The following is a 13,856-nucleotide window of genomic DNA, read 5'->3' as shown; positions in this document are numbered from 1 at the left end:
TCATTTTTAAATTGCCCATTCTTTCTCCTTCACCATATACAAAGATTCTTCTGAGTTCCTTCCTGACCTAGTTGAGGACCACTATTCTAAAACTGGAGTCAATAGAAACTACAATCATGTTCCTGGTACAGTGGGGCACACCTGTAATCCCAGAGATTTGGGAAGCTGATGCAGGAAGATTGCAAGTTCAAGACCAGCTTCAGCAAATTATCAAGACCCTGTCTCAAAATCAAAAATGAAAAGGGCTAGGGTTGTAGCTCAGTGGTAATCTTGGGTGGGTTCAATATCAAAGAAATTTAAAAACATAAGAAGAAACTACAACTGTGAGCTGTAGTTGTTGCTGTTGTTGCAATTTGGGCTGTGGAAATTTAATAACTTCTTCAAATTTTATTAATTAGAAGAACAGAAATTACTACTTCTACTCTGAAGACTGACCTTACTGGTGTTCATGCTTTGAAACCGAAAGACATCAGAGAATGGGCTAAAATAAGTATAAACTGCTAGCACATTTCTTCCCATTTTATCTGGATTTCATTCATGAGAAAAGCAATCAAAGATTCTTCATGAGTTTAGATTTCCATGGGAAATTGGATGATTAACATATATGTATAATATTTTCCAGGCACTAATCATATGTTTTTTTTCATCAATACAATCAATTTGGATACTCTTCATGTACACATATTCTCACATAGCTCTCTAAGATATGTAATACTATCAACATTTCAAAGAAATATGAAACATACTGAGAACTTAAGTCATTGGGCCAAAGTCAGACACCTAAGAACTGACAAAACTAGAATCCATGTTCCTAACCATCACACCATGCTGCCTTTCTAGAATTCTAGAATAAAGTAGGAGTAACAAAGAAAGTTTCTATTTTATCATTCATTGAATAGTTCCTAAGCCCCCTTTTTAAAAATTTTATTTTGGGTACCAGGGATTGAAGATTGAACTCAAGGACACTCGGCCACTGAGCCACATCCCCAGCCCCATTTAGTATTTTATTTAGAGACAGGTCTCACTGAGTTGCTTAGCGTCTCGTTTTTGCTGAGGCTGGCTTTGAACTCAAGGTCCAGTCTCAGCCTCCCGAGCTGCTGGGATTACAGGTGTGTGCCACCACACTGGGATTCCTAAGCCCTTTTTGAAAGCTAATTCTATAGGAGGATTTCCAAATATTATCATGACTTTTAGCCCTTTGAGGCCAAGCACTCTTCTTCTAAAATAGTTTCCCTTTTGGCGTATTTTGGGTAGAATTAGCTCTCCAGATGCAAATCTGCAGAGCAGTCTATATGCTAGGTGTGGGACTGCTGACCATCTTATGGTGCTCTGCTGCCATCTTCTGGCAAATGTAAGTCAACAACAGTTGACAGATGCCTGCTATTCTGGATGGAGTGCTATAGGATCCACAGTAGTGGTGATCCAAGATTAGTGTGTGACAGGAAGAAATGATTCTATTCTGACAGGAATGAAAGATTCTAAGGAGTTTTATGATTACATTGAAGCTAAGAAATTATATTGCAAAGTGAAAGTTCCACTGGTCTATTTGCTAGATACTGTAAAACGTCATAGAAGTGGGCAGAATTTGGAGTATCTACAAATAGGAAGGCAAAGCTTATTTTTATACATAAATATTTTCATCTAAATACTAGAGTAACTTGCTCATTTAAAATATTTGTCATAAAACCATACTTAAAAGTCATATAAAAGAATGAAGAAATACTCATTTTTGTAAGGCATTTTTGTCTTGATGAATGACTGATGTCAGTGTATATGTGCACAGTGATTTATTTCCAAAAAGTTTGATTTCTGAAAATTATTCAACCATATATGCACACAACCATTTAAATCACCATCATGTTCAGCAAAATAAATCAAACCCATAAGGTTAAGGGTCATATGTTTTTTCTCATATGTGAAAGCTAAAGAGGAAAAAGGAAAACAAAGATGTGTGTTGGGGGGTGTATCTCATCTCCCAAAATAAAAGGTAGATCAGTAGAGGAAAGGGCCAAAGGGGTAGGAGGGAGGGGAGAAGTGCTGGGGAGTGATATTGACCAAATTATATTGTTATCTTGTGTGCGTGTGTGAGTCTGTAACAACAAATCCCATCACAACAGATCCCCTAGATGCACAACTATAATGCACCAATAAAAATGTAGAAAAAAAGAGAATACAGAAAATAAATGAAAACTTATTTTAGACACTGTACCACAGGCTCCAGAGTAGAAGAGGCAAACAAACAAGGCCAGAGGCAGGCATCACTGCCCATATGCCCTAGTCATTAAAGCAGATGTGCCACATCACAAGAAGCAGACCACTGTTACAACACCCTCCCTCCCAGCTCTGGAGCAGCGGCTCAGGGGTTTTTCCCAGTGGGGGAGTCAGAACATAAGAACAAGGAGCTATAAAGCTCTTCTCAAGAGTATGGAGAATAGGTCCAAGGATGCTCTTGACAGTAAATGCTGACTTGGGTAGTGCACAATTAAGTGGAAGCTCAGAGCTTATTGTGGTGAACCAGGAAAAGGGACAGCTAATAAGTGCCCTCTCATGATCAGAACAAACTTTAAATACTAGTCTCACAAAACTGCTACGACAGCAAATCTTTACCCCTCACACATCAGACAGAGCACTAATCTCTAGGTATATAAAGAATTCAAAAAGCAAAGCACCAAAAATCAAATAACCCAATCAGTAAATGGACCTGAACAGACACTTCTCAGAAGATGATATAAAATCAATCAACAAATACATGAAAAAAATGTTCATCATTGATAGCAGTTAGAGAAATGCAAATCAAAACTACTCTAAGATTTCATCTCACTCCAGTCAGAATGGCAGTTATTATGAATACAAACAACAGTAAGTGTTGGTGAGGATGTGGGAAAAAGGTACACTCACACACTGCTGGTGGAGCTGCAAAGTGGTGCATGGTGCAGCCAATATGGAAAGCAGTATGGAGATTTCTTGGAAAATTGGGAATGGAACCACCATTTGACCCAGCTATTCCTCTCCTCAGTCTATACCCAAAGGATTTAAAAACAGCATACTACAGGGACACGGCCAATCAATGTTTATAGCAGCACAATTCACAATAGCTAAACTGTGGAACCAATCTAGATGCCCTTCAATAGATGAATGGATAAAAAAAGTGGCATATATATACAATGGAATATTACTCAGCAATAAAAGAGAATAAAATCATGGCATTTTCAGATAAATGGGTAGAGTTAGAGAAGACAATGCTAAGTGAAATTAGCCAATTCCAAAAAACCAAATGCCAAATGTTTTCTCTGATATAAGGAGGCTGATTCATAGTGGGGTAGGGAGGGGGAGCATGGGAGGAATAGACAAACTCTAGATAGGGCAGAGAGATGAGAGGGTAAGGGAGAGGGTATGGGGTTAGAAATGATGATGGAATGTGATGGACATCATTATCCAAAGTACATGTATGAAGACACAGATTGGTATGACTATACTTTGTATACAACCAGAGATATGAAAAAATTGTGCTCTATATGTGTAATAAGAATTATAATACATTATGCTGTCATATATAAATAAAAACAATAATAATAATAATAAACCCTCCTCCTGCAAAAGACCCAGATTTGAGAGGATACTAGAGTGGAGCAATATTATGCCAAGGAGCACTGTCAAAAATAATAATCAGCAGATAATTAGTGGATACTAACAGCTGAATATGTTACCAATAGAAGCAATGAGTTTATCAGGGAGAGCAGAGAAGAGACAGTTAAAAAGAGCCCAGCTAAGACTGCTGTCAACCCAATGACTATCACAACTACTCAGCCCAACACTGCACCTCTGATGAGCAACATCATAGACTTCACAATGAAGGGAAATAGATTTCAGTGAAATAGTTCAGCCAAGTCACTAACCAACTAATCAAACAAGCAATGACAACAAGCAGCTCTAGTGTCCAGAGTTGCTACAATACATAATCTAAACTGTCCACTTTTCAGCAACAACAAAAAATATGAGACATGCGAAGAAATAGGAGAGCATGGCCCAGGCACAGGGGGAAAATAAGTGGCAAAGAAACTCTGCCTGTGCAAGAGTCCAGATGTCAGAATAAAGCAGACAAAAGTCTTCAGAAAAGCTGTTTTAAATATGTTCAAAGGGCTGAAGAGAACCGTGATTAAATGAGTAAAGAAAGGCAAGATGACAACACTTCTTCAAAGAGACCTTATCAATAAGCAGATAGAAATTTCAAAAAGAATTAAGCGGAAGCTCTGTGTTGAAAAGTACACTAAGTGAAGCTGATTATTCACCACAAGGGTTAATGAACTATAGTGTCCCACAGAATTCATGTCCACCCAGAATCTCAAAATGTGGTCATAATGGACAGGATTGTGCCTCCCCTCCAAATTCATATGTTAAAGACTTAACCCCCAATGTGACTGTATTTGGAGATGGGATTTGTACAGAAATAACTGAGGCTAAATGAGATCATAGGGCAGAACAGAACTCTGATGTGACAAGATTAGCATTGTCATAAGAAAAGGGAGACCAGCATGCATATTTTCCTCTCCCTCCCTCTCTGCCATGTGAAAAGACAGTGGGAAGGAAACTGTCTGCAAGCTAAGAAGAGGGCTTTCACCAGGAACCAAAGTGGCACCTTGATCTACCTGACTCCAGAACCAGAAGAAAATTAATATGTGTTGTGTAAACTACCCAGGCTATAGTATTTTATTGTGTCATCTCATGTTGATTAATACACGGACATTACACAAAAATAGAGTCTTTGACATTTTTCTCAGAACTAGAAAGAAGAATCCTAAAATTCATATAGAAAAAGGAGACCCTGAGGAGCCAAAGCCATTCGGAGCAATAAGAGCAATCCTGGGCAAATGTGCATCCATATGTCCCTAGTGAATACATTACTGCTCTGTTTACTTTCTATGTTGTGTGATGAACAGAATTACACTATGTGACAGTTACATGATGAAACATTACAAACCAATTTTTGAACTGAAATAACAGGGTTCAATGCTTTTACATGGTGGTGACAATTATGTAGTGAAAAACAGCAAGACTCCTAAAGCTTAAGAAATAAAACCAAAATCAATACATGGGATTGTATCAAATTAAAAAGTTTCTGCACAGTAAAGGAAACAAAAGCATGAAGAGACAGCCTACAAAATGGGAGAAAAAAATTTGCCACCTATGTTTCCAACAGGGGATTAATATCCAGAATACCTAAAGAATTCAGGATATGTAACACCATCAAAACAAATAATCCAACCAATAAATGGGCAAATGATGTAAACAGACACTTCTCAAAAGAAGAAATACAGATTGCTGACAAATATATGAAAAAAAATGTTCAACATTCTTAGCAATAAGGGAAATGCAAATCAAAACTACATTGAGCTTCTATCTCTTTTGAGTTAGAATGGCAGTCATCCAGTCATCAAGCATACAAATGACAACACTTGGGGTGCCGTGAGGTACGCCTGTAATCCCAGTGGCTGGGAGGCTGAGGCAGGAAAATCGTGAATTCAAAATGAGTCTCAGCAAAAGTGAGGCACTAAGCAACTCAGTGAGACCCTGTCCCTAAATAAAATACAAAATAGGGCTGGGGATGTGACTCAGTGGTCGAGAGCCCCTGAGTTTAATCCCTGGTACAAAAACAACAACAGCAACAAAAACAAATTACAACTATTGCTGATGAGGATGTAAGGGGAAAGGTACATTTATACATTGTTGGTAGAATCCACTTTGGAAAGCAGTATGGGGGATCCTTAAAAGACTAGAAATGAAATCATCATAGGACCTTGCTATCCTGCCAATGTCTTGGCTGGGCACAAGATCACAAGCCACCACACACCTTGTAGATTCAAACAGCAATTCTTTATTCCCGAACTCACACCGGCCTCTACACACGTTCTGGGGAAATCCAAGTTCTGCCGCCGCCCAATTCACCTACTCCACGAGGCTTTCTTCCAAATACTTTTTGAATCTCATGAGAACCCAACGGGAACTCAAGGATCGGGCGTGCCTGAGGCAGCAGGATACGCCCTATTCCCCCGCCACCCCCCTCCCCCCGCCCCACCTTAAACCTGGAACTTCCCTAAACCCAAGGAGGGGATACTCCCTAAAACCTGATCAGCTCTAAACCTGGATCCGCCCTGGTCCTTGAGCAAGGTCACCTTACTAAAGCATACATGCAATGTCCCAGCGAATGTCCTCTAAGCAACATAGGGTACGCTGGCAAGGAAATTTCGATGCGTCGTTCCTACTTGGCAATGGCCCTCAGCATCTCCCCCCTTCTGATTAATTAAACAACAAGCAATGTGGCTTAAGGACCGTGCCTGGTAGGTTGTCCAATTCAACATATGGTTCTTACCCGTCATGGGAAAACTGACCTCTAGGCGTCAGCCTCCTGTCTTAGGTTGATACCACTGCAATGGGATCAACCCGTCACTGACTATTGGTCCAGCATTCAGCCATGCTTGTGGATAGGCCTATGCACCAGTGGGGGGGTGAGGTTCTTGCCTCACCTCTGTTGGCCCCCAAATTTAGCCTTGGTGCCAGTGGGGGGGTGAGGTTCTTTGCCTCACCTCTGTTGGCCCCCAAATTTTAGACCATCACTAGTAGAAGGGAGGAGGATAAAGAAATGCCATGACACCAAGCCAATTGACGGCTCCTTTGGAAAAATTGCATCACTGGTGACACCATCAGCAAAGATATGCCAGCATTACCACAATTAACATGGGGTGCACTGGCAAGGAAATTTCGATGCGTCATTCCTACTTGGCAATGGCCCTCAGCACTATCCCACTCTTTGATATTTATCCCAAAGAACTAAAATCTGCATACTATAGGGAAGCATGAATACCAATATTTACAGCAGCACAATTTACAAAAGCCAAGTTATAGAACCACCCTAGGTGTTAATCAACAGACAAATGGATAAAAAAACATATTGGCATATATACACAATGGAATCTTACTCAGCCATAAGGAAGAATGAAATTATGTTATTTACTAGTCAGTGAATGGGATTGGAAAGTATCAGGCTAAGTGAAATAAGGCAGACCCAGAAAGTCTAAGGTTGAAGACTTTTTCTCATATGTGAAAGTTGGACATAGAGGAAATAAAAAGGAATAAAAAAGGAATCTTATGAAAATACAAGGGAGACCAACAGAGTAGAGGAAGGGGACTGAGGGAGGGGGAGGAGGAAAGAGCATGGGGAAGTACTGGGGAACTTAATCTAACAGATTTTGCTATGTCTGTATATAAATATACCACAATGCACCCTATCTTTATATATAATCATCATGCACTTATTAAAACAATAATAATGATGATGATGATGAAAAGATGGAGATCAATAAAGTCTAGCAAGTAAATCTGGGGTAGGGAGAAAGGAAGAAAAAGGGAGTGTACTGAGGAATTAAATTGACCAAGTTATATACATGTACAAAAAGGGCATAATGAATTCCACTATAAGATATATTTATAATGTACCAATAAAAACAAGGAAGAAAGAAAATAATGCTTTTGAATTTGCAAACAGTCCAGAATTTCAAAAAAAGTTGTATAAATTCCAAGAAATCTCCATAGCTAGACACTTCATAATTAAAGTGTTGAAACCCAATGACCAAAAAAAAAAAAAAAAAAAAAATTGTCAGAGCCGCAAGAGAAAAATGATTCTTTATTTATAAAGGAAGCTTCCCCACAACCTTAAAAGATGATTTTTAATCAAGAAAAATGGAGACCAGAAAGAAGTAACATTAAATAAAGTGCTGAATAAAAAACAACTGCCTACAAAGAATTCTCCATGTGGCAAAACTATCCATGAAAAGTGATGAATAAATTAGAACATTTTAAGATTGATAAATCTTAGTTTGTCGCTAGCACAGAATATAAGTCCTAGAATGAATACTAATGGGAGTCCCTGAGGTTGAAAGGAAGGAATGTTTGATATTAACACAAACCCTCATGAAGAAGTAAAGAACATCTACAATGAAATGTTTTCATAGGAAAATATGAAGGAAAAATGTATGAGTATGTTTCAAATTAACAGGTTTGAAGGGAGAAATGGACAATTCAATATCAATAATATTTGAAGACATTGGCACTTCACTTTCAATAGTAGCTAGAACAACTAGAAAGCTCAGAAAGCAAACAGAAGGGCTGAACAACCTGATAACGACCTAGACTTGACAGATGTGTATAGATACTCCTCCTGACAAGCCAACAGTGCACAATCTTCTTCTCAAGTGTACATTGAAAGCTATTCAGGATAGACTGCATACTAAGCCACAAAGAAAGTTTCAATAAATTTAAAAGAATTTAAATAATAAAATGTATGTTTTCCAACCACAATAAAATGAACTAAAGCAACAAAACCAGAAAATCAGATAAATTTTAAGTAGGTAGAAATTAAAACAACCAGTACATAAGTAATCAATGGGAAAAAAAGAAATCACAAGGGAAATTACAACAATACTTCTATGTGAATGAGATTAAATGCACAATATATCAAAAATATGGCTTGCCCCTCATGAGTGCTGAAGAACACTCATAGCTGAAGAACAGTTATAGAAGTAGTTGCCTATCTTTTTTAAAAAGAAGAAAGACCTGAAATCAAGGTTCAACTAAACTTTTCATCGTAGGTACTGAAGAAAGAGAAGTTAAGAAAAATCAAGCAGAAAGAAGTAAATAATAAACATTTGAGTGGGCATGAATCAATTAAAGAATAAAAAAACACTAGAGCAAGATGAATTAAAACAAAAATAATTTCTTTGAAAAGATCAACAATATTGACAAATATTTGAGCAAGCCTGGCCACACAAAAGGTCACATTCACATGATTAAAATCAGAGATGAAATAGTGAATATTGTACTGACCTGATAAAAAATAAAAAGGGATACAAGATAATACTTATGTCTACAATACTTGATGGGAGGTTTGACAGTGTAAAGTAAGTAAACAAAGTTCTAGAAAGCCAAATTATCAAATATTTTTCAAGAAGAATTAGAAAATCTGAATAATTAAGAATAAGGAAAGATGATAAATTAATAATCAAAAAAGTATCGTTAGCCCCAGATTTTCTCACAGGTAAAATTTTACTGCATGTTCAAAGAAGAATCAACACTAATTCTCAAGCTTTTCCAAAACATGAAGGAGGAGAAACACATTCTAACTCAAATAATAATGTGTTTTTCCCCTGATAGCAAAAGCAGACAAAGACATCATAAGAAAAGGGAACCACAGACCAAAATCTCTATTGAATTTAGATGTGAAATTCTTCAACACAATGCTGCCAAACCAAATCCAGCAATGCATAAAGATGATTTCACACTATGATCAAGTGGGATTTATCTCAGGACACAAGGTTAGTTTAGCATCTGAAAATCAATTAATGTAAAGCACCATATCAGCAGAGTAAAAGACAAAAGAATGATTATTTCAATAAAGAGAAAGGAAACAAAAGGAAAAAAAAAAATCAAGTTAAAACCTTTCACGAGAGAAACACTTTAACCATTTAGGAATAGAGCAGAACTTCCTCAACCAGATAAAAGCTATCTATGAAAAATTCATAGCTGACATGATACCTGATGGTGGAAGACTGAACATTTTCCCTGTGAGGTAGGAATGAAATAAGGATGTGGGATCTCACTGCTTCTATTCAACATATCCTAGAGGTTCTGCCAGAGAACTAGGCAAGAAGTTAAATGGAAGGCAATCAAATAAAGTATTGGTATCAGCAAGGTTGCAGAATACAAGATAAATCTACAAAAATCAATTGTGCTGAGCGTGGTGGCACAAACCTATAATCCCAGTGGCTCGGGAGGCTGAGGCAAGAAGATTGCGAGATCAAAGGCAGCCTCATCAATGGTGAGGCATTAAGCAACTCAGTGAGATTCTGTCTCTAAATAAAATACAAAATAGGGCTGGAGATGTGGCTCAGTGATCAAGTGCTCCTGAGTTCAATCCCAGTACGAAAAAAAAAAAAAAAAAAAGAGAGAGAGAGAAAAAAAAATCAAGTGTATGTCTATATGCTATAATGAATCATATCTCTAAAATGAAACTAAGATAACAATGTCATTTACAATAATAAAAACTGTAAAACACTTCACAGTTTAACAAAAGTAATATAAGACCTGAGATCTAAAAACTAAACAAAAAAATTATTGAAAGAAATTAAAGAACTAAACAGATGTAAAATATGTTTATAGATTGGATTATTTAATATAAGATATCAATATTTCTAAAATTGACTTATAAACTCAACACAATCACAAAGTCCCATCTGGCTTCCTTACAGAAATTTACACACCAATCCTAAAACACATATGGTAATGCAGAAATTCAAAATAACCAAAATAACCTGATTAAGAACAACAAAGTTGGAGAACTCATATGTCCCAACATCAAAACTTATTTCAAAACTGTAATAATCAAAATAGTATGGTACTTATAAGGCTAGACATAGATTAATAAAATAAAATTTAGATTTAGACTTCAGACATAAGCCCATGCATTTTAATTAATTATTATATATTTTTTAAAGATTGCCATGAACAGTTCAATAGGAAAAGAATAATTATTTTAACAAATGGTTCTGGGATATCTGAATATCCACAGTGAAAAGAATGAAGTTGGATTCCTTCCTTACATTATACACAAAAGTCAACTCAAAATGGATCACAGCACTAATTGTCAGAGCCCAAAATTCTCAGTGCAAATCTTTATGACCTTAGGTTGGTCAAAACCTTCTTAAATATTGCATGAAAACACAAATGACAAAGGAAAAAATACATCATTGATCTTCATCAGACTTAAAAATATGCTTCAAAGTATTTGAAGAAAATGAAAATGCAAACCACAAAATGAGAGAAAATATTTTCCAATCATATATCTGATAAGAGATGGGTTCTCAGACTATCTAAGGACTTTCTACAATTCATCTTAATAGAAAGATGATGACCTAATTAAAATAGGATCTGAGTACTACCTTCTTTAAAGAAGATACAAAATTGGTCAATGAGATCCTCAAGAACAGATGCTCAACATCAATATCAGGGAAATTCATATCAAAACCATACTGAGATATCACTTCACATCATCCATTAGGATGACTATAACTGAAGATCAAAACAAAAAATATGAGAGTTAAAAAGTGTTGATGAGAATGTGGAGAGATAGAGACACTTGTGTTTTGCTAGTATGAAGGTAAAATGATGTAGCTGCTGTGGAAACAGTATAGTGTTTCCTTGGGATTAAAACAAAGAATGAACATTTGACTTAGGCATCCTATTTCTGAGCATATGTATAGAAAAATCCAAAAGTAGGAACTTGAACAGTTATCTGTATATCAATGTTCATAGCAGCATTCTTGGCAACACCCAAAAGTTTGAAAGAGACCTAAGAGCAGTTAACAGGTGAGTGAGTAAACAAAACAAGGTATTTGCATACAACAGAATATTATTTATTCATAAAAAGTAGTGAGGTATTGATACATGCTAGAGTGTGACTGAGTTTTCTAAAGGAGTCATATAAAATACTATATGTTGTATAACTGTATATAGTGTATTTTTGTATGATTCTCTTGTGAATGAATGGGCAAAACTGTAGAGACAGAAAACAGACTAGTGGTTTCCATAGGTGTAGGTAGGGGAAAACTGGGAGTGACTGCTATCAGGTGTTGAGTTTCTTTTTGAGAAGAGAAAAATGTTCTAAATTGATTGTTGTGACGGTTGCACAACTCTGTTCATTTGCTAACCTCCACTAAATTGTACACTTGCATTGGGGTTGGTGCTTATTTTATGTTATTTAATCTACGACTAAATAAAAAAGATCCTAGACCCCTGAGACATGACTGAGTCTCCCACCCTTACACACAGACACTATCCACTTCTTCAGGCTGGTGAGAGATTGGTAGGAAAAAGGAAAACGTGAGAGTTTTGTGATGGGCAAGGGGAGGGTATGAGAGAGGAGTTTCCCTTTCACCGTTCTCTTGGTAGACTACCTGGAAACATGTGAAGTAATAATGCCACTAGACTACACAGGAAGAGGCAGGGCAGTGTGGGTGTGCAAGCAGAGAGAAGTCTTAGGAGGGCACCCACCTAGGATCCCACAACCTGTCAGACATGTATGCAGGCTGTTATGGTTTTGGACTGGAATGTGACCCAAAGGCTCATGTGTTGAAGACTTGTTCCCCAGCTGATGACACAGTTGAAAAACATAGGCCATTGGGTGCAAGCCCCAGACAGGGATATCTGGTCTCTTCTCTCCTTCTCTCTTCTTCCCCTGTCACCCTGAGTTGAGCAGCTTTGTGCTACCCCACACTCCTTGCCATGCTGTTCTGCCTCATCTGAAGCCCAAGGTATAAGGCCAAGTGACTATGGACGAAAACCTCTGAAACTGTGGGCCAAGATGAATCTTTTCTTCCTTTAAGTTATTTTTCTCAGGCTCATTGTCACAGTGATGGAAAGCTGAGTAACACACATGGGGAGATTGAAAAAAATCCCAAACAGCAGAGGGACCAAAGTAACATAGAGAATGCAAAGAGACTGGAATTATGGAAAAGGAGGGTTTCACAGACCTCAAGACTAGAGACTATGACAAGGACAATGGGTTTCCACAATAAATGACTGCAAACTAAATGGAACAGATTTATTGATTGCCAATGTGAGGGTCACAGAGGGTGACAATTACAGACCAAAGGGGACAAGGAACTGCATGCCTCAGGAGGAATTTGTATTTGCTGTTTGCTATAGGAACAATCATGATGCTAAGCAAGTTTATTTCTGTGTTTAAGTAGCATTCTGAAGATAAGGAGAGAATAATAATCTTAGGAATAAGAAACATCCCTCTTAGAAAATTTACATTTTAAGTTGACTGAGTTTAAATTCTGGAACACTGAGATTTTACCCAAAGAATCTGAATGCACCTGGAAGAAACTAACTTTTAAACCAGAAGAGACTAAGCTATCATAACTACTTAAGATTAATTTTCCTTTTCCTGCATTTAAGTGAAAATGGTTGTTGCTAAGCCCTGGAGAAAAATAGAGAAAGTTACATTCCCTTGCCACTGTGTCAAAATGAATAAACTTTAAACTGCCTGCCATCTGTTATGGAAACAGAATTCACAAGGAACAGTCAGGAGGTGACATCCTCATGACCAAGAAAACAGTAAAATACAGCATGAATTATCAGGCCAAAGTTGGAAGACCAGTGTGAAAGAGTGAAAAAGGAATGGATTCAAAGTCCGCATGTTTGGAACTGAGTTTGGTGATGCCACTAACTAGTTAGGTGACTTTGGACATTACTTAATATCTTTTGGAACTCATTTGTCCTTAGGGCAGTTGAGTTAGACTAAATCTTAGGTTTTGGACACCCAGTGGGAAAAAGTATGACTCATCTTGGCCAAATTTAAAGGGGAATTGTCTTTTAGTTGATGGAACCCTCTTCTCTTTCCTTGGCCAGAACGTTAAAAGCTGGGCTAAGGGCAGCTAAATATAAAGTTCGATTACCTGAGAGGTGATGTCGGCTCTTACTTTTGCAGTCACATTTTTCAATTAGCTCAGGATTATACACATCACTGTGACAGGTGGCACAGTAAAATAAGGCTCTGGACAATGAAAGCAAATCAAGAATGACTTATGTGAGGCTTCACACTAGGAAGCTATGGTGTACTGATTCAGCCTGCCTCATTATATTGTATTTGCTTTAGGCACCGCCCATCCCCATAAGGTAATAAAAAAAAATTACCTTTTGACTTCTTTTGGAGATTCAGCAATAAAGAATCCTAATGTATTCTTCCGTAGCTTAATTTGTGCAGGTGGATTTAGTATCAGACCACTGAAAATGGAAAACACAAA

At 37.3% G+C, this 13,856-nt stretch overlaps 1 protein-coding gene across 1 annotated transcript in view; it reads right to left on the bottom strand.

Annotated features, from left to right (window-relative positions):
- Positions 1 to 13,856, bottom strand: part of KCNU1 (potassium calcium-activated channel subfamily U member 1) — a gene marked incomplete at its 5' end in the record, with an annotated part of 157,746 nt that overhangs the window by 69,300 nt on the left and 74,590 nt on the right. Inside the window, 2 exons of the mRNA XM_081269492.1 lie at positions 13,509 to 13,606; positions 13,747 to 13,836. Of these exons, the coding sequence (XP_081125618.1) occupies positions 13,509 to 13,606; positions 13,747 to 13,836 (188 nt within the window). The remainder of the gene's footprint in view (positions 1 to 13,508; positions 13,607 to 13,746; positions 13,837 to 13,856) is intronic.

Source organism: Spermophilus citellus (genome assembly GCF_964194105.1).
Source record: "Spermophilus citellus genome assembly, chromosome: 16".
Classification (NCBI taxonomy): domain Eukaryota; kingdom Metazoa; phylum Chordata; class Mammalia; order Rodentia; family Sciuridae; genus Spermophilus; species Spermophilus citellus.
This window is presented reverse-complemented; position numbering and strand designations above follow the sequence as displayed.